This window comes from Neopelma chrysocephalum, unplaced genomic scaffold, assembly GCF_003984885.1.
Source record: "Neopelma chrysocephalum unplaced genomic scaffold, ASM398488v2 Primary Assembly neopelma1_119, whole genome shotgun sequence".
Lineage (NCBI taxonomy): Eukaryota > Metazoa > Chordata > Aves > Passeriformes > Pipridae > Neopelma > Neopelma chrysocephalum.
The window spans coordinates 2,027,294-2,049,083 of NW_020897781.1; the positions used below are offsets into that span (position 1 = coordinate 2,027,294).

Below are 21,790 nucleotides of genomic sequence, written 5' to 3' on the forward strand. Positions count from 1 at the left end.
CGTGAGCTCCGTTATTCAGGACTGTGATCCCTGGCTCGAGACCTGGAGGGCCTTCACCCCTTCCCACTCATCCCAGAATTGTCTGAAGTACAGAAATTGGGGCAGGATTTTCACTTTTCAAGGCCAGTAGTCTACCCTGCTGAGCAAAACCCCGGCCTCAGCCAGAGCCCAGTGCGAGTGAGGACATTGCTGCCCCAACAGAGACTGCCTCAAGATCAATAGATGGAGGGCTATGAAGAACATGTGCATTCTGACAGATACATTTACCCGTCCGTCCCGTTGTGGATGTGCTCTCACTCTCTCCCGTGTAGTGGATGGCAGAAATGGTCACTTTGTAGGCTCTGTCAGGCAGCAGCGACTGCAGGGTCACACTGCTGCTTTTGCCAGGAGCCATGATCTAAAATGGGATGAACAAAGAGCCAAATGTTTGGGCAGGCTTCTCATTCTAGCTCTTACTCACACCCCAGAGTTAGGTACAGGAGTTCTAGTGTCAACTCCTGGGACGTGGGGCAGTATCCCTGCTTAGCTCAGCCAAGGAAGGCTGTTGCTGTTGGACTAGACGTGCCCAGGGGAAAAGCATTTACCTATGTGAAGACTCAAATATTCCCCATAGAAATACAGTGGAAGTGCCTTATGATAGTGTAACCAGTCTGGATTTAAGCAGAAAATTTGTGTTTTAAAAGGATGTGTTTAACCTCCCTAAGTAGGAGGGCAGTAGATTTATCCCCCATCCCCCTCTGCCTCCAAAAATTCCCCACCCCAGTTCAGGGAGCAGAGAAAGCTACATTATTAGTGGCTTTGATGACATAGGTATCTTAATTACAAAAAAGCCTTAGGGTTGTGTTCACAAAGCAACACATCAGCAAGAAGAGATTTGGGTTTGTAGTCCTGTGAACCCAATATCCTCATGGCAAACCCAACTGGAGTGAGCAGAGTTCCCCTGAGCATGACACTGTCCCCTTGTCCCTCTGGTCCAGTGTCTGTCACCCACAAAGGAACTGGAGCTTTACCGTCTGCTGGGCACCAGCATCAGAAACAGGGCTGTAGGTGATTTTGTAGTGTTGTACACGGCCATCAGGGGGGATCCAGTGGATCTGAAGGCTGGTGGGGGTCTCGGAGTCGATGAAGAGGTTGGTGGGTGGGCTCCGGGAATCTGCAACAGGGATTAAAGGTCAGCAGCACAAAAGGTGGGCAGTGATTCCCGAACGCTTCAGGGCTCTGCTGTGCAAGTAACCAACGCTCAGGGCAGAAACAGCCACCTTGGGGACCAGGCAAGAGAGAGAACAGATTTTGGGGGGATGAGGATTGCCCAAGCACAACACGCCACAACTCAAGCATTCAGCAATTTAAAGCCTCCCCTCAAAATTCTTGGAAGGGAGAAACAGTCCTGAAGCACAAAGCAAAAAGATCCTTTGTATACAACATGGACAAACACCAAAGCATACTCTTCACAAAGACCCAAATTGGAACTGAATTTCATCAAGGATCTAGAGGCACACTGGACAAACAGCTTCATTGCCAATTAAACTAGGATCCCATATCAAAGTTAATCCATCATAACTTCTAACACTTTCCATTTTTTTTCTTTCTGTTTTAAAATTACTCTTAAAAACCCCCAGAGCATCCAGCACACCACAGTTTTGTTTAGTACTTCTGACATCAGCACCCACAGCCTTGAGGAGGGGATTCACATGCAGTGCCTGAGCTACGTCCCCTTCTCTAGCCCTGCACTGTGATGTATGGATGGATCCAAAGAGGTGATGGGCTGAGTCACAGTCAGCCAGAAAAGGGTTTGCCAGAGACCAAAGCTGAGCAATTTTTGATTATGTAAATGCATTTGCTTCCCTGGGGTCCTGCTGTGCAGCAAACTGGACCTGAGGACAGAGGTTGTTATGCTGGAGTGAATTCTCTGAGTAGAAACTGAGAGTTAGTGAGGGAAAGGCAGAGGTGGCTAAACCAGTTCAAACAAGGGGGCTTGAGAGCATGGGGTCCTCTGCTCCCGGGGTTTGTTTCCAAGCAGTGTCTCACTCTGTATAAAAGCATGTGTCTGGCCTTGAACCCATGCTGGTGTGGAGACACAGAAGTCTTGGACTCAGAAAAGGAAGAATTTATTCAGAGGAGACTAAAAATGATGGATGAGCCCTAAAGACAGTCAAGGACACACACCCAGGCAATGAGATTTCTATTCTGCAGTTTCACCTGTAAGGATCTTCTGCCCACCCAGCAAAGTGTGGGGTGACCTTAGAGCACAGGTTAAGTGAGGATTATTTGCATCTCCATTGATTCTCCTTCCCTTTTCTGTACAAAATGAGCTTACTTTTACTGAGGCTGAACCAAGACTGCAGCAGCTGAATCAGGCTGGAGGCTGTTGCTGTGCATCACCGCAAGGTAAAACAGAGAAGAAAACAAGTGTGGGAGGTAAAGTCACTTCAGCAGCACTATTATTAGTCAGTGCTCTATGTCTGCATCTTTGCTGGCTGCACTGGCTGTTTCCTTCAGCTGAGGTAAGTGCAGACTCTGCTTAAGTGAACTTTGAAGGGAAAGTTAGGGAAAGTCTTCTGAATCTGGTTTATTCCAGAAAGCCTTCAGGCCTGGCAGAATTTGATGTCATGGACCTGACAGCAAAGGGAAAGGTCACCTCCTGAAGCTGCCCAGGAGAATAGAAGCATCTCTGACACAGAGGACACCATCTGTGTCTTCTGTAACCTCTTGAACCTCTGCTCCTCCAGAGGAGGAATCCCAGCCTGCCTAAAGTCTAACCAGAATGACTGGCACATATTCAAATAAGAAGAAAACGCTGGACTCCACTCCATTAAAATGCTCATCTGCAATGATTATTATATATATTCAATATTAGGCATGTTTTTTCCCTGCTACCATGGGTTAAAACATCATCCCCACATTTCAATCCTTTTTATTTGCCATGCATGCTCTGCTGGGAGGAGCTCATTGTGGAGTGGGATAAAGAGCTTGAAGACATTTCCCAGCCCCAGGTTGGAGATGCTGCTGGCACAGCTTAGCTGGAGGAACAGGGCACATAACTTCATAATTACACTTCAGTGCAAAGGCAGCCAGAGTGGCTCAGCCCAGCTTCAGCAGCAGTTCCAAACTGTATCCAAACTGCTCTCTCCTCGTCCTTCAGGACTGTTTTATTTTTCTCAAACCCCTTTTCCTCAGCCTGGATGAAAGAACTCTCCCTCAATACAAAAGAGGTCCCCATCTGCTTCTCAGCAGGACCAAAGCCACCCCTTCCAGCATTTTCCAAGGATCACCTCCTAGCAACCTCTCCATGTGCCAGCAGGATCCTCTTCCAGTAAGCATCATCTGCACACCCACATGCTTGCACAGAAGGTTTGTGTTGGTTTGAAGTACCATTAAAGTTGTTCATTAATATGACAAATGATCACTGTGTAAAGCCTTTGGTCAAGGATAAGGACTTTGTTACACTTGACAAGTTACACAACATACTGAAAGGAGAGCTCTTAACCCAAATGAGAATTCAGTCTAAATATAACAGAGAGACAAGAAGAAGCATCAGAACCATGGATAATCACACGGTAACAATTTTGTTGTCCGTGGGAAATACATCAGTGTGCTTTTGTTCCTGCTCTGCCTCTTGAAAAGTCTGCAGGGAAAGGTTTGCTAACTGGGTTACTGAAAAATAATCCTAAACTTTTTCTTTTTTTCTTTTTTTCCTTGTCAAGACTGAGAATTGGAAAAAATCCACTTCTTCCAAGCATTTTGTGATAACTAAAGCACTCCCTTTGGCACCAGGTTTTTCCTTGGGTTTCAGGCTCATGTAAGAGTGAGGCAATGGCAGAGAGGGACCAGACTCATGGAAGGAGAGGGGGATCCCAGCTCTCCATCAGTGGCACAGCAGCAGGGAGGAGTGCCCTCCTCCTAGAAGGACACCCAGACCACCTGGCACTGATGGTGGGAATGAAATTAAGGTATCTCACTTATTTATGTTGCAATGATCTCACTCCATGTAAGTAGTTAAATATCTTAAAAAAAAAAATTATTCAAAAAGACATGACCTGAGTCTTTCCAGCTACACACCTTAACTCCAAAAGTAACTTTTATTCCTCCATGCTCTCTCTTAATATTAAATTAAGGAATTACATCTTAAACACTAAGTGCTGAGCAAGATAAGAAGATCAGAAGGGACATGAACCGTATCACAGTCTCTAAATTTTGTTTCCCTTCCAGCTGAAGCTACTCACCCATTCTGAATTCATAAAGTGACACATCTCAAACTGTAACTTTGAAACAACCTTTCTTCCTGTGAGAAAGATGAGAAACCTCATCCTAATCCTTCCAAATGACATGTCACAGTGATGAATGGTGCTGGTTTTCATAAGAGGATGACATTTCTGGTGACCTGTTTTCCGTGAGGGATTGGTGTCTGCAGGGCCCCACGAGTGGAACCCATTTGGTCTCAAAATGGGAGTTTCAGGTGGGACAATAGAGATTAATGGTCCTGAATAAAATGACCTTGGTGTTCTCACCTCACCCCCAGGGGAGGAACACGGTACCACTTCTGAAAACCAGCGTGCAAAGGGCATCACTCTGACCTGGCATTTTTTTTCCTTCACCTTCAAAGAAGTATTCCTGGGAGGATGAAGGACAGAGAGAGAATCTTGTGTTACCAGTGCTTCCTGCTGAGTTTCACTTCAGACACTGCCCTTAAACTTCAGCATTTCTTGGAAATTCTACCGAGACATTTTGAAGAAAAACTTTGTGACTTGACCTATTCTTACATAAAGGGATGTTGCCAAGAGAGGAAAAGAGAAAAGCAATGATGAAAGCAAGAGTGGTTTCTCAACCTCCTCTAACACGTACTTTTGGTTTTGTTCAGCACAACCTGATCAGTGCTATTCACCAGGCTTCAACCCAAAGTCTCTGCCACCCTGAGGAGAATCAGAGAGCTTTCATTGGTGTTTCAGCCCCCAGAATTTCATTTTGTAATGAAAATTAAGGGGAGAGGGCTTAAAAACCAAATTAAGAGGTTTGGGTTTCCAGATAACATAAGAGGTTTCCATGCTGCAGCTGGATGAGTTACTATTCACCAGCTCTGACATGTAGGTTGACACTGTTGGACATCCTGACCACTCAGCACGGTATGAGTGGGTGGCTTCTGCTTGAAAGAGTGAAGATTTGAAGTATAACCATATCCCAGAATTTCCCATATCCTACAGAGTGCCACATCTTCCCATACATCCACTGCACAAGCCTCCAGCAATTTTCTGGCACCCCAGGTTTCCTCTGAACTGCCCAAGACCAGCACTGGGAATCACAAGCCATCCCTTCCCCCGGGCCACTTCTCTGCAGGCACTTCTTACTTTAAACATTAGGAAAGAATTAACATCAAAACCACTAATTTCATGTGCAGATATCATCTGGGAGAAGTGTGGCAGTGTCCTGGCTGCCCCTTCAAACCGACCAGCAGCACCCCGGCACTGAGCCCCCCCTGCCCAGCTGCACACCTGGTTTCTTGGAGCACTTGGTGCTTTCTTCGTGCAGAAGGCAAAGCCTGACATCCCCAAGGCGTCCTTGCTCCTGAACAAGGACAGCAGCTGACAAGCAGAAATCAAATTGCTTTCCCTGTCCCACTGGGCTGCCAACAGCAGCAAGGACTGGCTTGTTCCAGTGTGCCTAGAAGGGCACCGTCACGTGTCGTTGGCAGTGGGCTGAGGGAGCTCCCCTGACGTTTCATAACTCACCACATAAAACACAGTAATTAATTTTTGAACCCTCTAAACAGCTCTAATTTTCCATTTGTCATTATATATCTGTAGGATGCTTGCTTTCTTGTTTTTTTCTTTTGTCAGTATGTAGCTCCAAGGTACTTGTCTGAGGTAGCTTTCTATAAAGATATGTTATTATTATTTATTATTAATAAAACCTGAGCTTCTTATTCCAAGACTGCCATTTACTTTGAGCTTCATCAGTTCAACACCAGCCTAAATGAGTTTTTTCTGCGAAGGAGGTTGAGAGCTGAGAGATGGAGGAGGAGGACTGCTGTTGTTGAATGGATTGCATTCCATTCACTGCCAACAAATCCATTTTACACGCAATATTAATTACAAGGACCTCTGGGAGTGCCACTTTTTAACCTCCTATCCTGCCTGTACAAAGCCAGATTTAGATAATGCTTCCAAGGCATTATCCTGCAGGATTCTCTCCTAATTTTGTAAGTGCCCTCAGATGAAGCACTGCTCAGCAATGATGTAGCTGAAGAAATCCTCACCCTCCTTAACAGACAATGTTTTACTAACAGGAAACATTCATTAGGCAGCACAGTGACACATTCAGCTGAACACCCTGCAGAAAGCCAAGTCATTTGAATCAATACACTACACAGAAGCACGAGGAGGGAAGAAATGTATTCTACATGAAACACATGCAAGGGTATCAGTTGCCTGTAAATGCACCAGGCTGATGTGTTTGCCCAGCCCATTTTTGTCAGGACAAATTGAGAACACTTTAAGGCATAAGGCTAAATATCTGTAGCTTCTTTTAGACATTTGGGTTTGGGTGTTCAGAGCTGGAGGTGACCAGGTCTGAGTTGCTGGTCTGTGATGAGCTCTGAGGCATCCCATGGCCTGTTTGTTATCCCTGGGCTGTGGATTCCAAGCACTCATCACTTACTGGTCCTGTGATGAACAGAAACTGTGTCGCTTCGAGCACCATCTTTGTAATAGGCCCAGATGGATATTTTGTAGTCAGTGTTCTTCTGCAAGCCTGGCAGGACAGCTGTTGCCACATTTCCAGCAATGGAGAGCTGCAGCAGGGGAAGAAATGAGTCAGTCACACTCCCAGGCATCCCCAAGCTGGTTCATAACATCCAGGTGTCTGCCTCAGTGACTGCCCACAGGCATAAATGAGTTAGCACTGGGCTTTGGGGACAAAGGGTACTGTTTGGGGTTGCACACATGTAAGCAAAGGTAAAATTCCATCCCTGATCAATGCAGAGCAGATGCCCATGCATTGCAGCCCAATTATATTGAGGAGCTCCTTCAGTACCACAACACAGTGCTCTGACACAGTCAGCCTGCCTGTTGCTGAGTTTCCAGCTTTTAGGAGAGCTGGGGACAGAAGCCCCAGTACACCCCTGTTCCAGCCCAAATGTGAAGCATTGCAGGAGAAACCTGTGTATTTAAGCCACCATTTAAACTGCTCTTTGACCTCATACTCAAATTAGGTGTTTAAGAAGGAAAAGATCACCTAGTCCACCCCTGCCCCTCCTGCACCAGCTCTGTCTCTGGTCATTCTCCTCTGTGTGCTCCTCACCTGGACCTCATCCTTCCTGAAGAGCAGTATCCCAAAAGTCTCAGTGTTTACTAGCTCTGAGGAGAGCAGAAGTAGCTTCACCTGTCTTAGAGGCAATACCTCCAGCTATAAATATTTGAGTATTGTCTTTTCTTATCCACAACAACTTGACATTGTGGGCTGGTGATTCTCTGCAACCCCAGATCTTTTTCTACTGAATTGCTTCTTAGCTATTTGTTCTACATCCTGTATACCTGTAGTTAATTATTCCTGCCTAAGCTTAATACTTTCTGCTTGTCCCTATTAAATTTCATCCTTGAGGTTTTCCAGAACACTTCTGCAATCTTCCCAGAGCCTGTAGGACTCCTCCCTGCTGTGCCTTCTGCTTCCAGCACTCAAGGTGACTGCTCCACTGAAAGCGAGATCCAGGATAGTCCCTGCTGAACTGTTCCATTGCTTGAGAGCATTTACCTGAGTAGTTTTACACCACCCTATTGTAGGTGAGTTCAGAACCATCAATCAGGCACAAAGCCAACCCAGTTCCCCAGAGCTGTGTGTGGGTCCATACCTCCTGAGGCTTCTCTCCACTGGCTGTGCTCCACTTGATCTGATAGACAACCACATCAGAGGCAGCGACAGCTTCCCACTGCAGCCGGAGGCTGTTCCCAGAGAGCTCAGTGACCTTCAGAGCGCGCGGCGGGGGGACCTTTACTGAGGGATGCAGGAGGAAAAGGAGCTGAAGTGTGGGCACTGACAGCGCCTTGTCAGAGCCAAGGTGGGGAGCAGATGGCTGGGGAGCAACACATCAACCAAGCAGATGTCTGAGACCAGCCTGTCTGTCACTTCTTCAGACCCACATGACAACAGTCATCAGGACAGAGAGGGGGAAATTATTTTTAAAGCCCTAATTAAGAAGGATTATCTTGTTTATGGAGAGGACACATGTCACATTGGTTTTGTGAAGGGGAGAAGGCTAGGAGGGCTCTCAAGGACACAGAGGTTAGTAATACATCATGCTTTTCTTCATTTGCTCCTTTTATTTATTCCTTCCACCTCATTTTGAACATAACACAGTTGGACATACTCCACACACACAGAACAGCAGCCATCTGTGCTTCGTGCAGGGGTTTTGGCCACAAGCTGCTGGGAACAGTCTCAGAACATCCCCAGTAAGATACACAGAAGCCAACTTTGTCACCTGTTACTGAGACCAAAAGTATTTCCATTCCCTACTTACAGGTGGTAACATTGCCAGTAATTGGAAAGGAGTCCCCTTCATCATATGCAGATCTGACACTGATGAAGTACTGGGTGAGGGAGGACAGAGGTCTCAGGACAGTGGATGTTGCAGTGCCAGGAACTTCCACCTGCAGTGGAGGAGTTGTATGAGTACTGTATGAGACAGGCTGACAGAGATGGGACTGTTCAGCCTGAAGAAGAGGAGAGACCTTATTTCAGCCCTTCAGTACTTAAAGGGTGATTATAAGAAAGATAGGAACAGACCTTTTAGCAGGGCCTGTTATGATAGGACAGGGGGTCATGGTTTTAGACTACAAGAGGGTAGATTCAGACTAGATATAAGGAAAAAATTATTTTACAAGGGTGGTAAAACCCTGGCACAGGTTACCCAGAGAGGTGGTGGATGCCCCATCCCTGGAAACATTCGTGGCCAGATTGGACAGGGAGCTGAGCAACCTGATCTAGTTGAAGATGCCCCTGGTCACTGCAGGGGAATTGGACTAGAGGATTATGGATGTCTCTTCCAACCCAAACCATTCTATGATTAGGAGAGGAACAGGGGGACAGCTGCAGAGAGGTTGGCAGGTGGGTGGTAACTGCATCGAAAGTGCCCATTTCAGTTAAAGTTAAAACATGTCCAGCAGACGAGCTCTCCCTGAGCCATGGAAGAAGAACAAGGCGTTTTCTGACCTCCCAAGTTTCTTCTCCTTCCCCCAGCCCTCAAGGACTCACCTCTCCAGCGTTGCCCCCTCTGCTAGAAACATAGGTGACATGGTGAGCTCTCACGGTGGCAGACGCGGTCTCCCAGCTGACTCGAACGGACGCGTGGCTGAGCTCGGAGAAGCTCAGGAATCTGGGGGGACTCAAGGCCACTGCAACAACAGTTACTGACAGCGCTCTGAGGCTTCACAGGCTGCACAATGGCAGTGCCACTGTTTGCCTCCTACTGCTCTTAGATGATCCTACCTTGGACTAAGAAGCTCATTCACCATGCAGGGATATAATCGCTCTATGTCACTACCATACACACGTTTGGGAGGCTGTGAAAAGCTACCTGGGCTTTAGGTGAAGAAACAGCCAAATAATTCCCTTATTCTCCACAGACAAAAGAGACCTCAGGGAACAACTCTTTCTGGAGTCCTTTTTAACCAGGGGAAAATCACTCCTTTTTCACAGCTCACCATGTAATTAGAGATCCCCTCAGGGACCAATATTCGCTTAAGATCAGGCAGGGAAGAGGCAGCATGTTTACAAGCCACATGCACAATATGGGAAGCACCTCATTTAACACATCTCTCCTGCCTTAAGTGTTTAGTAACAACTCAATAAGCAGCAGCAGCACTCACAGGTGGTTTCCTGGATGCTGGCGGGATCGCTCGCATCTTCCCCGTACATCGCGTACACCGCCACGGAGTACTCAGTGCTGGGAGACAGCCCATCCAGCAGCACCTCGGGCTGGGTCACCTTCACCTGGCAACAGAGAGCTGTTTTGGGGCACCCTTCAGCTCTAGGGTACCTGTCAATGCACTTAACAGAGCAGGATCTTACAGAAACACGTGCCAAGGTCCCTTTGGTTTCACTAAGGGGACTTCTCCACCTTAGGTCTTAGAATCACAGAATATCCTGAGTTGGAAAGGAGGCACAGGGATCGTCAAAATTCAAGACCTGGCCCTGAACAGGACAGCCCCAAGAGTCCCACCATGTGCCTCAGAGTGTTGTCCAAATGTTCCTTGAATCCTGGCAGGTTTGGGGCTGTGACCAGTTCTCTAGGAAGCCTGTTCCAGTGGCCGGCCACCCTCTGGGTGAAGAACCTTTTCCTAATATCCAACCTAAACCTCTCCTGCCACAGCTTCATGCCTTGGATCCTGTCACTGGTCCCCACAGAGCAGAGATTGGTGCTGCCTCTCTGCTTCCTTCATGAGGAAGCTGCAGACCACAATGAGGGCTCCCCTCAGACTCCTCCAGGCTGAACAAACCAAGTGACCTCAGTCTCTCCTCATGTGGCTTCTCCTCCAGAGTCTCTTATATAAAAATGCTGCAGCTGCAGCTGTTCTGGGTGGACTGGAGGTATGCAAGGGATGTGATCCCACTTTTCCCAGACACATGGAAAGCTCTGGCAGAGGAGCTGGCTGCTGCCAGCACCTCCAGAGCAGCCGGGCTGCTGCCATCTGCTGCTAACACGGCACAGTCACAGCTCTCCTCCCGCAGCCTGTTCGCTGCAGAAATGCACCCCAGAGACTTTTAGGAGTCTGCACACACTGGAGCACAGTTTATAAAAGGCTGGGAACGTTTTAACGCTGGTTTTGCAGACATCCTACAGCTCTGGGGCATTGCACTCTTGCAGTGAGTAGGTCAGGAAACCACGGAAATATTCTAATATGCTGAAGTACAATTTTAAACATTGGTTTTGCTTCAAATGTTCTGAATCTTGTAAAAAAAATCCCCACAATTATGCACTGAAAGCAGAGTATAAGTATTAATTGTTCTGTTTTGAAAACCACCCTGCAATTGCCCCTACTGCTGTGCATTCAGGGGGGAATCTGAGTCAAAAAGGCAACATATGTTCCTTCCTACTCCTTTTTTTTGTTTTAAATTCATATCCTCAGCCTACAGGTACTCCAGATAACTCATTAAAATGCACAACAAAGAGTTCTTAAATGTTTCTAAGGGTTTTCCATTCATCAAGCATTGTTTTATTCATGTGCAGTGTCGTAGGTCTGTTTCCAGATGTCAGCAAAAACCGCCCTAACACATTTTCAATGAACATTTTAAAGATAAACACAGTAAAGACATTTATATACAGCCTCAAGGATACAGGAATTACACTTGGGGCTGCAAAGATGTGAGTTCAGTGCGTGGGTTTCCAGGGCCCCATGAGTCAGTCATCCCTCCCATGCCTTAATTTCCCATGTGAAACCCTCACAGTTATAAATCACTCTGAGACACACCATAAAAAACCGATCTTTTAGGAAAGATGTTTCTGGCAATAATTCTGAAACATTTTTTTTTCTATGACCACACAATACCAGTTGACAAAGGTTTAGAACTAGCACTAAACTCAGCCCAGACAGAGAAAAGTCGATATTATAATTATTCTCACGAACTCTACCTCTGCTGTATAGTCCTCTGCTCCATCAGGGGCTGCAGAGCAGAGCACCAGGTAGTGTGTGGCTCCCTGGGCTGCTTTCCAGCTCAGCCTGATACTGTTGTGGCTCAGCTCAGAGACGCGCAGGGAGCGAGGGGGAGACAAAGGCACTGAAGAGAAAAATAAGGCAGAAAGACACCTTCAGTGTTTGAGGTCTGCAACAGCTCAAAACCCAGAGGAGACCTGGCTTTGCTACAGATTCTGCAAGCTGGTGGGCACCTAACCCACATCTAAAACACAGTGGAGCAGTTGCTTTACAGAGAATAGGTTTAATTCATTTAGAGTGAAAAAAACCAGCAAGGATTGCAATATATTTCTAGCAGGGTGTGTTACTGCCACATCAGTGGGCTGCTCTGCAGAATGACATAGGAGGAAAGGACCCCTGCAGGTCTGTGGTCCAACCTGCTGCTCAAAGAGCTGGTTACTCAGGGCCTTGTCCAGTGGAGTTCTAAACACCTCCATGGACAGAGAGCTGTAGAGAGACTGAACTTGAGGAGGGAGGAAATACACAACGTCAGGCTCCAGCCTGAGGTGGTCTAAGAGGAAGCTTTGTTCACCTTTCGTAGCCATGCATCAGCATAATTCTCTCTACTCACGACCTACATGTGGAGGTGACGCCTCTCAGCCCATCCCCAACAACTGTGTCGTAAACAGGGAGCACCGACACCAGGTACTCGGTGTGAGAGGTCAGGTTGGAAAGCCGCAAAGAGGAGACTGCTCCATCCAAAACCACCTGGAAGCACAGGGGAGGGCTGTCAACACAGGGAGGTGCCAGATGATCTCCAGCAGCAGAGTGGCTGAACTGGCCATCCCTAGCAAGTGTGGCTTCTCTGTGGCGGTTCTGTTGCCCTCTGAACTTTGTGCAAGATAGCATTTCCCCAAAATAGGGAGGCAAGAGGAAGTAAGGATTCCTGTTCCCCAGCTGGGATCTATGCAAACACCAAGCACCAGATTCTAATTGTGCTCTCACTGAAATAAGTGGAAATCCATCAACAATTTGGATTTGCCTTTCTGAGTCCTATCCATCACAGATGAGCATCACCGGACAGCTCTCTGTACTTGAGTGTCCTCTTTGAGTCAAAACACATGCCTTAGGGAAGGGATAACACTGTGTAAGAGAAAAATCAGCGTCAGCATGGCTCACACTATTTCTAGCAAGTTGATATTTATCCTGCTCCCTCTTCTGTCTTGTCACCCTATTTCCTCATCATATTTACACTCAGAGTGCATTTAATTAGCTGATGTCCCACAAGAATTCTCTATCCTCTTTTTGTCCACCCAAGTCTACTTAAACTCCCAGCCACCATCTGGAAGTTGTGGCAGTCTCAGATGTCCAGAGGAAGGTCTCTCACCTCTCGGGGGGTACCACCTTTGGATGGGTAATACACAACCCGGTATTTCTTTGGTGGTCTCAGAGGAGGACTCCAGGTCAAGTTCATGCTCTTGGAGGTCACAGCTGATATTTTCAGGTCAGTTGGGCTCAGCTGGGGACCTGTGTTCACAGGGAAATCTTTCACAGTGCTGCCTAGGAATCAGAAACACAGTTACTTTCTTATAGTCAGACTTCTCATACCAAACATACTTTCCAGCTCATAAATATGAGTGACATTTTTCAAATCGACTTACAGCCTTCTTCCCTATGGAGTACAGAAACTGTTCCAAACTGCTCTGAAATAAATATTTTAAAACTGAGTGTACAGAGAACATAAATACCTCACAGAGAACAGGCTGTGTACTTTTCTGGGTGCTGGGAATATTTTTTCAACACGAGCCCGCATTTTTGCATGTATCTGAAAGATGACACACCTTTCCCTCAATCACAAAAATTTGTCAAAATGAACAAGCAAAAATTATTTTGGTTTCTTTTTTGAGAAACCCATTTTTCTTCGGCCTAATCTTCACCTTTGAAAAATGTGTAATTATGTCAAACAAATACAAATTATGAGGATGAACCAATTAAAATAAAAGCATGCTTGACAGTTAGACTTTCCCATTCTCCTTAGGCCAATCTTAGAGCAGAAGAAGATGGAAATACATAGAGGATATTTCTCCTGAGAATCTAACCTAACATCTGGAGTGGTTCTTCACACAAGCTGTTTGCCAGCAAAGAAAAGAAATAGGCTGCTTGATTTTAACTTGAAAATGCCTTGGAGATCCACCATTTAAAGTTTTGCTGGAGAAAAGAAGGAAGTGTTCTGGTGTTTTGTCATCTCCTCATCCTACCTCCACATTTACTCTGTACACTTTCCCTGATATATTCTCACATTAGTGTTTTTGCTTTTTCTGCCTCCTCTTGGTTGGAAGAAACTCAGAAAAGGAGATGGTTAAAACACATTTATCACACCATATAATAAAGGAAGAGGGAAAAGAAGACCACCTTTCCCTATAATGACAATTATTGTCATTAGGTGATTATATCCACCAAGAGCTATCCAAATCCCTGGTAGGAATGGACGTTGCCTGCATTGGCTCACTGACCAAAAGCAGAACCCTAAACCAAGAGCATCAAAATGGAAACATCTCCAGGTGATGACTTTCTGTGAAATGTTAGAGACAGCAGGTATTCTGCAGCAGAGTAAGGGCGGAAGGACTGCACCTGGAGGGTCTTGTAGAAGAAAACAATCACAGGAGAAATTGATGTGGCAGCAAGAGGGCTGAGCAAGGAGATCAGCACTGAAGAAGAGTCAGGTGGTGCTGATGGGTGGTGGATCTCATGGAGGGAAAGGTATGAGAAAGGGTCAACCCCGACAGCAAAGGAAGGTGGATGGTGAGCAGAGGGAGGGTCAGCCCTCACTGAGGAGGTTTCACTTCACCTGCGGTTTCCTTGTTGCTCTTCTCTTTGATCCTGGTGCACAGGACCCGGGTGAGTTTGCCAACCAGTGAGCTCAGCAGGGGGAAGTCCAGCACGTTGTACACAGTGAGCTCCAGAGGCTCCGAGGCCACTTGCTTCAGCTCTGCCTCATCCGCGTTCTTCACCCCTGCAACCAGGGAGAGAACCAGGCTGAGAGACTCCTCAGAGATGAGCAGATGGACCCCCCAGAGATGGGTTCACCATCACCCTTCTCTCCAAGCAGAGCCTCCCAGTCATTCCAGTGGAGGGGTGGTGTCTGAGTGGCCCTGGGCTTTCCTGCAGCAACCACCTCAGTCCAGCCTGGGAAGAGCTTTCAACTCTATGGGCTCAGAAGGTGTTTAGGGCCTGGAGATGGTCTAGTGAATCCTCCTTCTGTTTTTCTGCCTCCTCATCACTTGCAGGCTATGCTCCCAGGAAGGCAGATATTTTTCAGTCTGAGAGGCAGTTGGCATAAATGGGCAAAGCACTGAATGAATAAACAACAATTTGATATTTATGAGGTGCCAGCACTCCCCACAGAGAGTCTGTTGTTCATCGGAGCATCACATTGTGTTTCAAGAGTCAAGGATGAGTAAAAAGGAGCCTGTTTATATAACAGACCTTCTCCATCACAGAGCATCCTCCATCCATTTCCTTCTGCTCTCCATCCAGATTAACCCTCTGCAAACCAAGCTCCACAGTACAACTCATTTTGCTTCCCAGTGCTACATTCAAGGTTCCCTAACACTGTCCAAGCAGTAACATTTCCAGACCAGGATCCAAACTGATTTCTCAAGTCCAAGACATTTATCCTAACAGCTTTGTAGGAGAGTTTTCTGTGTAACTTTATTGCTCATGTATTAGTCTCAAACAGACTTGTGTAGTCATCAAGGACAGAGTTGCTCAAGGCCATTTTGAGTCTCGTTATTGCTGCTGGACAGTGAAGAGCAGATAACGTTATTATTCAGAGAAATGGAAAGTTGTGAGAGGCAGTAATTATACTGGAGGTCTCCTGCCATCCCCAATACAATATTCTCCTGCCTAATTCCACAGCTGAGAATATTGTTTTTATTGCACAGGTCCCTGGGGCTCCCAAAGGTCTTTAGATGGGAGGTGTGAAATCTCTCATGTGAATGCTTTCTCTAAACAAAAAAAATACCCTTTGAAGACACTCCCTGTGCTGAATAAATGAGTTAATTTTCATCTTAGCAAAAATGTAATGAGGTCTTACCCCCTACCTTAGTTTTACAGCCTCAAGATGCTTCTGTCAAAGTTGAGGGAACATCATCTTCAATTTGAAGATGACCAATAGTAGGTTGACTTTGCCCTTACTGATGGCTGTGATCTTACCAATGGCAAATATCTCTATGCCCAGGTTCTTCAAGGTCTGAGCAGCCAGGTTGGCATCATCCTGGGATTTTCCATCAGTCAGCAGTATTACCAGCTTCTCAGCCTCCAGCCGGGCACCAGCATCTGGTTTCAGATTCTGCTCCAGGACGTGGGTCAGTGCCAGACCTGGGGAGGAGCAGAGCTGGATGTTGTGCTACAGCCTCCCCAGCAGCCCCCCATGCCTTTATTCTTTTATCTGCTCCACAATGGCCTTGGTCCCCACAGAGCTCATGGTCCCACGGGAACAGCTTTCCCCACACAGACTGCTCAGCAGAAACCCGTGAGATGGAATTACCTGTGAAGGTGTTGCCGCCCTTGTACCGCAAATTCCTGATGGCCTCCAGCAGCTGTTCCCTCGTGGAGTGGGCGCTCAGATCCCACTCTGTGCGGGGGTCGCTGCTGTACTGGGACAGCCCTGGGGAAGGAAAGAGCTGTCGGCACCATGGCAGCCAAGGTGAGCTGCAGGAGCCCCACTCTGGGGAGGGGGTGTTGGCCTGGCCAGGGGAGGTGGCACAAAGTAATGAAAGGGAGTGGGGGGGAGCAAGTTGGGTTTCTAACTCCACTTCTCTGCATGGTTCTGAGGAAACGGCATGGAGCTGTTTCAGGGGAGGTTTAGGCTGGATATCAGGAAAAGGTTTTCACCCAGAGGGTGGTCAGGCACTGGATCAGGATCCCCAGGGAGGTAGTCATGGCATTGAGCCTGTCAGAGCTCAAGAAGTGTTGGAAAATGCTCTCGTGCCCATGTTGGGACTCTTGTGCAGGGTCAGGACTTGGACTTGATAATCCTTGTCGGTCCCTTCCAACTCAGGATATTCTATGATTCTACAGTCCTTGTCATGCAGGCAGCAAAAGTGATGCCTCAGACCCCACATGGCACAGGGGTACTTACCCCTGTTGTGATGATCAGGAGTGTTTGTTAAGGTCTCAAAATTAATTGGGGTCAAACTAGTCAGCTGCAAGAGGTGAGAAGGATTTACACAGTCCTATTTCATGTACATCCTGACTGTCAGCATCACTCAGAGCTGGAAGCAGCACCATTCCTAGCTGAATTCACAGCAGCCCCAGAGCAGCAGTGCCACTGTACCCAGTGTTGTGGAGGCTGCTGCAGGCAGCAAATCCCGAAAGTATCTCAGCATCACCACCCGACCTGGTGCTGCCCAAAGTCATCACTTCTGTTCACTATGCAGCTATTTTTCACCGCCACTAGAGGCCAGAGCTTGCTACCAGATAGGAAAAGCTTTCAAGAGCAGCTTTAGGACCCCGTCCTAAAGGAAAAAAAGCTCCTCAGAGGAGTACGTAACCACAGGAATAAGAGACCAAGGCCCCTTCAAACACAGACATTCTAAGGTCAGGAAAGTGGAGTGTGTCCTACCTACTCTTATCTTGTCTTGGGCAATACTGAATGGGGAAATCAAATTGCTCAGAAACTCCTTGATGAGCTTGAAATTGTTGCGCCCGATGCTCCAGGATCCATCCACAAGCAGGACAATATCAGTCATTGCAGGTGTGTCACACTGGAACTGGGAACCTGAGGGGGGAAAGGTTTGATATTGAGGGAAGCAATTGTAAGGAGCAAAAGCTGCTTCAGTTTTAAGAGAAAAAGTGAATCTGCTGTGCAAGGCTTTGTCTGGATGGTGGATTGGACCATCTGCCAGTCTGACACATCTCAGCATCTTGTGAAAACCACAGATCCAGGGATAACCCGTCTCAGTACCGAGAAATTGAGTGGTGCACAGCTGCACTTCTGCAAAGAATGGGTTAAAGCTGTCAGGAAGCCTGTGCTAACCCAGGCACTGCTCTCTGCAAGCTGTCAGCTCCATTCCATCTCAGCCCCAGCCCAGTGCTTCCCTTTTATCTAGCCTAAGTCTCCAAGAATTGCAGGTGATTTTTTAATTCCATTCCATCATGAGATCCCCTGTGGGCTATAATTATTTCGTGGGTTTATATTAAGTCCAATCTCTCCGTAAAAACCTGCTGGCATCACAGATACTCCAGCCCTGCCTTTCTCCCCACCCCAGGCCTGCAGCTTAATGGGGGATGAGATAGGGCATGTTGCTGATTGAATGCATCTTCCTTGAATATTTCTCCGATGGGGAATTTTCCATCTTTTGTGGAGGGAAAGAGATGATCCCATCAAGATTCAACAGGCTCTAAAGAGGTTCCTCTCCTATCTCATTTCACAGATGTGGATTCCTGCTCGTCTAAAGGGACCGAAAGAGGATGCTCTGGCCCATCCCATTTCGACAGAGCTGTGAGCCATCACAGTCTCAACTGAATCTGGAGGATCATCCTGGATCAGTTATCTGTGAAACATGAGGAACAAGTCCAGAAGGAGGAGCAGGTTGGATAATGAAATCCCTGATGTGCTCCTCCCCTTCTGAAGGCTTGGAAAGGTCTGTGACTGGGGATGCTCTGCTGAAGAACATGAATGCTTACATGAATCTGCCAGAAGCAGGGGGAGATGACAACACGAAGAGAGAATAGTGCCAAATCAATAAAAGTCAATAAATTAAATCATCTGGAAGGAATTTTTGGCCCAACTCCTGCTTTCCTTAAAGTCCAAGTTGTTATCCAGTTTCTCCAGTGAGCCCTGACAGCTCCCAAAGCATGACCTAGTAATTGGAAGCGCCATCAGCAGGATTGTACTCTTGAAAATCTTGTGGGTAGAGAGTGGGATAGAAAGCTTGTATTCAATGAGCATTAGGGAAAACAGCAGGGAAGAAGGAGCAAGGCATGTTTGAAACCCCTCTCACCTCGCCTCGATGAATCCTTTGTGGGTTTTCCTTTTCCTGGTGACTCTCGCTCCGAGTTCGCAGGAGTGTGCGGGGATGATTTTGGGGTTACTGATGTTGCCTCTGTCACTCCGGCCTCCACACTGGGCTGATGTCTTTTGGTTTCTCCTGAGCCCTTTGGCTGAATCCCCTTCTGCCTTTTCTTTTCAGCTCTGTCCTTTGCTGTGCTCCAGAGAGAAAAATCCCCTTGTCCTTAATTGTGTTATCCCCAACCAACTGCCCCACTTCTCCACTGACTTAAACCACATTTGACACAGGTGTAGGGGGCTCAGAGAGGGTAAAAGTCCTACAGGCTTATGCAAATAGGTAGCTAGATAGAGGCCATCTTCAATCTTGCCTCTCTGAGAGGGCTGCATGTGGGCTCATGAGTTAATAATGGATCACATCAGAAGTTTGCCCTTTCCATTATCTTTGGTGATGAAAAATGACGAATGTAGAGATAAATCAGGGAAAATATACCATGGCACCTCATACCCAATGCCTCTCCAGAGCTCAGCAATCTATGACTTGCACCCTGAGCTAGTGCAAGTCTTTTTAGATACAGGCCGTGATGGATCTTTCTTCCATCAACTCGTGTAATTGCTTTTTGAGCTCATGCAAACCTTGTTTCCAGGTACATGAGACTCTCTGTGGTTATATACAGTCCTCAGCCATAGGAGGTTGAGGAAATCCTTCTTGTAGACCACCTGCAGCCAGCCTTGGGACACAGAGCCAAGGGAAACCATTAGCCCCAGGAGCTTGTTCTCAAAGGATCCACTCCCAACTGAAGGATATGTCTGCATCTGTTGAATTTGGATACCTGTCAGCCCCAGGATGTGCTTTTTTAGCTTGGGTGGTGTGAGGGGTAAATATTTATGGGTTGTTTACTGTGTTTTTGCAGCTGAGAATTGTAGGAAGGACTAGGCTAGCATGTCTCACTAATGAATGTCTCCGATGGAGTAGGTAAAGCAGGGAGAGGGTGGGATTGGTTTTAGGGACATCTGAGCTTAATGCTCCAGCCACAGCAGCATGGCACAGGCCATGACTCAAAATCAATCCAATGTGACTCCAGGATGGTCAGAGCACCCACCTGTCTGTGTCAAGACAGTGTTCAGGGGCGGTGGGGTGGCCTCTGCTACCCCACTGTGCTCAGCTGCTGAGCTCCCCAAAGAGGTGAGATTCTTTCCTGATGCAGCTCCTGCAGTTCTTCTGTTACTTCTGGTCTGGGATGCATTTTTGAGTTCCTCTACTGTAGGAAGACCAAAAACAGAGAAAGTGTCCCTCTAGACAGGTCTGTGAGTCACAGTCCATCCCTCATCCCCTGGGTCTTCACCATCTCCCTTTCTAATCCTCCAACCAAAAGAGCTTTGTGATTGCCCTACAGTCTACAGGGAATATGCCAGAGGATGAGCTCAGAGGAGACACATCCCCAAGAGCCTCAGGAGCTCTCTGAAGGGTAAAATGTAGCCCTCTCCACTTACTCACAAATTTCCTCTTGGCAAACAGGGCTTCCTGGGAGCCGTTGAGCACGTAGACCTGCAGCGTGTATTCCTTGGTAGGGCTCAGCCCTCCCACTGTGGCTTTAGGAGTCTTGGTTTTCAGCATGACTTCTTGCTCTGAGTCCCCTGAGGTGGGATGAAGCCACAGCTGAGAGCCTGTTGAAGCTTAAATTTAAGCTGACAGTAGTGAAAGCACTGCTGAAATGCAGGGAATGTTCTGCCTAGGGACTGCAGTCAACTCTTATTTATTCTTTAAATTTTGAGGATCTCTGATTTTTACTCTTTTTCTCTCTGTAGAGTTGAGAAGATTTAGGTGGGGTTTTTTAAATCCCTTATGCGTGCCCAAAATGGAAAACCAGTTCCCACCCAGTATTAGTGCAACTCTGGCCAACTTCCCAAGGAGTGTTTCAGTGAAAAGCTGGTCTTGAGAGGATAAAGACTGGCTATTACTTACGAAAAAATCCAACTGACTGAGGTCATCATTTGAGGTGACAAAATGAGGAAGTGACTTGGTGTCTCTGGAGGTCATTCTGGCACTTGGGACTCATCTTACTTATCCCAAACACTCTCACTGTGCTATCTTTGCCCCAAGTCTCTAAGGGCAGCTGCTCTCTGCAGGAGACAGCGCATTTCTGGGACTGGCACTGCCTCCAGACCCCTCCACAGTGATGTCCCATGCTGTTGGAACCTGTCCTGGGACTGTGATGCCTTGGCCAGCCAAGAACTGGGGTGTTTCTGTGTTGGCAGGGCAGTGAGCAGACGGAGCAAGGTGGCAATTGCTGCCCCACAGGCTCTTTGCTACCCAAAACAGAGAGGGTCACACCAGCTCCCTAAACCCCTCTGACTGGGAGAAGTCTACAAGCTTTAAATTATGGAGATGGATGTGTTTCTGACCCCGCCATCCCTGTGCTTGTGCCTAGGGCTGGAAACTCCTCAGCCAAAGAGGGAAAGCCTCAGGCATGTGCCGGGAATGCTGGTGGGGATTCCCTGCATTCCCAGGATGCTCTGCATTCCTGGGATGTTCTCTGCTGAGCTGAGGCTGTGGGGAGGAACAGGGAAGGAATGAGAAACCTCCTGCTCCAGCTTGGGAAACAGGTGGGGGCTGAGCTAAAAGCAGGTGGATGATCACAGGAGCCGTGCCGCACGCAATCCTGCCTGGCAGCTCCCTTCTCCAGCTCGCTGGGAAAGCCTCAGCAACTGGAAACCAGATGCCAGCCAGGATTAAAGTTGCCTCCAACCATTGCTCTCTGCCGAGGGATGTCCTGTCCTTCCAACACCACCAGCTTCAGCATCTGGAATCATGGAGTAGGGGTAGGGAGACAGGGGATGAGCCTCCCCACACACACAGGGTCCAGGACTTCCCATCCCGTGTCTGTGCAGGTGGTGGCAGAGGTGGGAGCTCTCACAGAAGAATCAGGCAATGAACCTTTCCTCATCTTTTTTTCTCACACAGTCCCAAACAACAGCACTTTCTGGCTAATCCTTTCCCCTAGGATGAAGAGAGCTGAATTTCATCTCTCTCTTGTGAATAGCAGATGGACTAATGACTGCTCCCATGGTGGCCATGGAAGCAAGACTTCATGTCTGTACTACAGGTACAGCCCAGAGAAAAGTTTTGATGTAGGTGATCAACACTTGGAACCAG

At 47.4% G+C, this 21,790-nt stretch overlaps 1 protein-coding gene across 1 annotated transcript in view; it reads right to left on the bottom strand.

Annotated features, from left to right (window-relative positions):
* Positions 1 to 21,790, bottom strand: part of COL20A1 (collagen type XX alpha 1 chain) — a 52,030-nt gene that overhangs the window by 23,759 nt on the left and 6,481 nt on the right. Inside the window, exons 4-20 of the mRNA XM_027697322.1 lie at positions 20,128 to 20,271; positions 19,737 to 19,895; positions 18,629 to 18,829; positions 17,248 to 17,403; positions 16,171 to 16,290; positions 15,837 to 16,001; positions 14,470 to 14,634; positions 13,009 to 13,181; positions 12,260 to 12,389; positions 11,621 to 11,766; positions 9,858 to 9,981; positions 9,244 to 9,383; positions 8,510 to 8,639; positions 7,841 to 7,983; positions 6,652 to 6,784; positions 1,011 to 1,153; positions 268 to 397 (exon numbers count right to left, since the gene is read on the bottom strand). Coding sequence (XP_027553123.1) covers positions 268 to 397; positions 1,011 to 1,153; positions 6,652 to 6,784; positions 7,841 to 7,983; positions 8,510 to 8,639; positions 9,244 to 9,383; positions 9,858 to 9,981; positions 11,621 to 11,766; positions 12,260 to 12,389; positions 13,009 to 13,181; positions 14,470 to 14,634; positions 15,837 to 16,001; positions 16,171 to 16,290; positions 17,248 to 17,403; positions 18,629 to 18,829; positions 19,737 to 19,895; positions 20,128 to 20,271 — 2,502 coding nt within the window. The remainder of the gene's footprint in view (positions 1 to 267; positions 398 to 1,010; positions 1,154 to 6,651; positions 6,785 to 7,840; positions 7,984 to 8,509; positions 8,640 to 9,243; positions 9,384 to 9,857; positions 9,982 to 11,620; positions 11,767 to 12,259; positions 12,390 to 13,008; positions 13,182 to 14,469; positions 14,635 to 15,836; positions 16,002 to 16,170; positions 16,291 to 17,247; positions 17,404 to 18,628; positions 18,830 to 19,736; positions 19,896 to 20,127; positions 20,272 to 21,790) is intronic.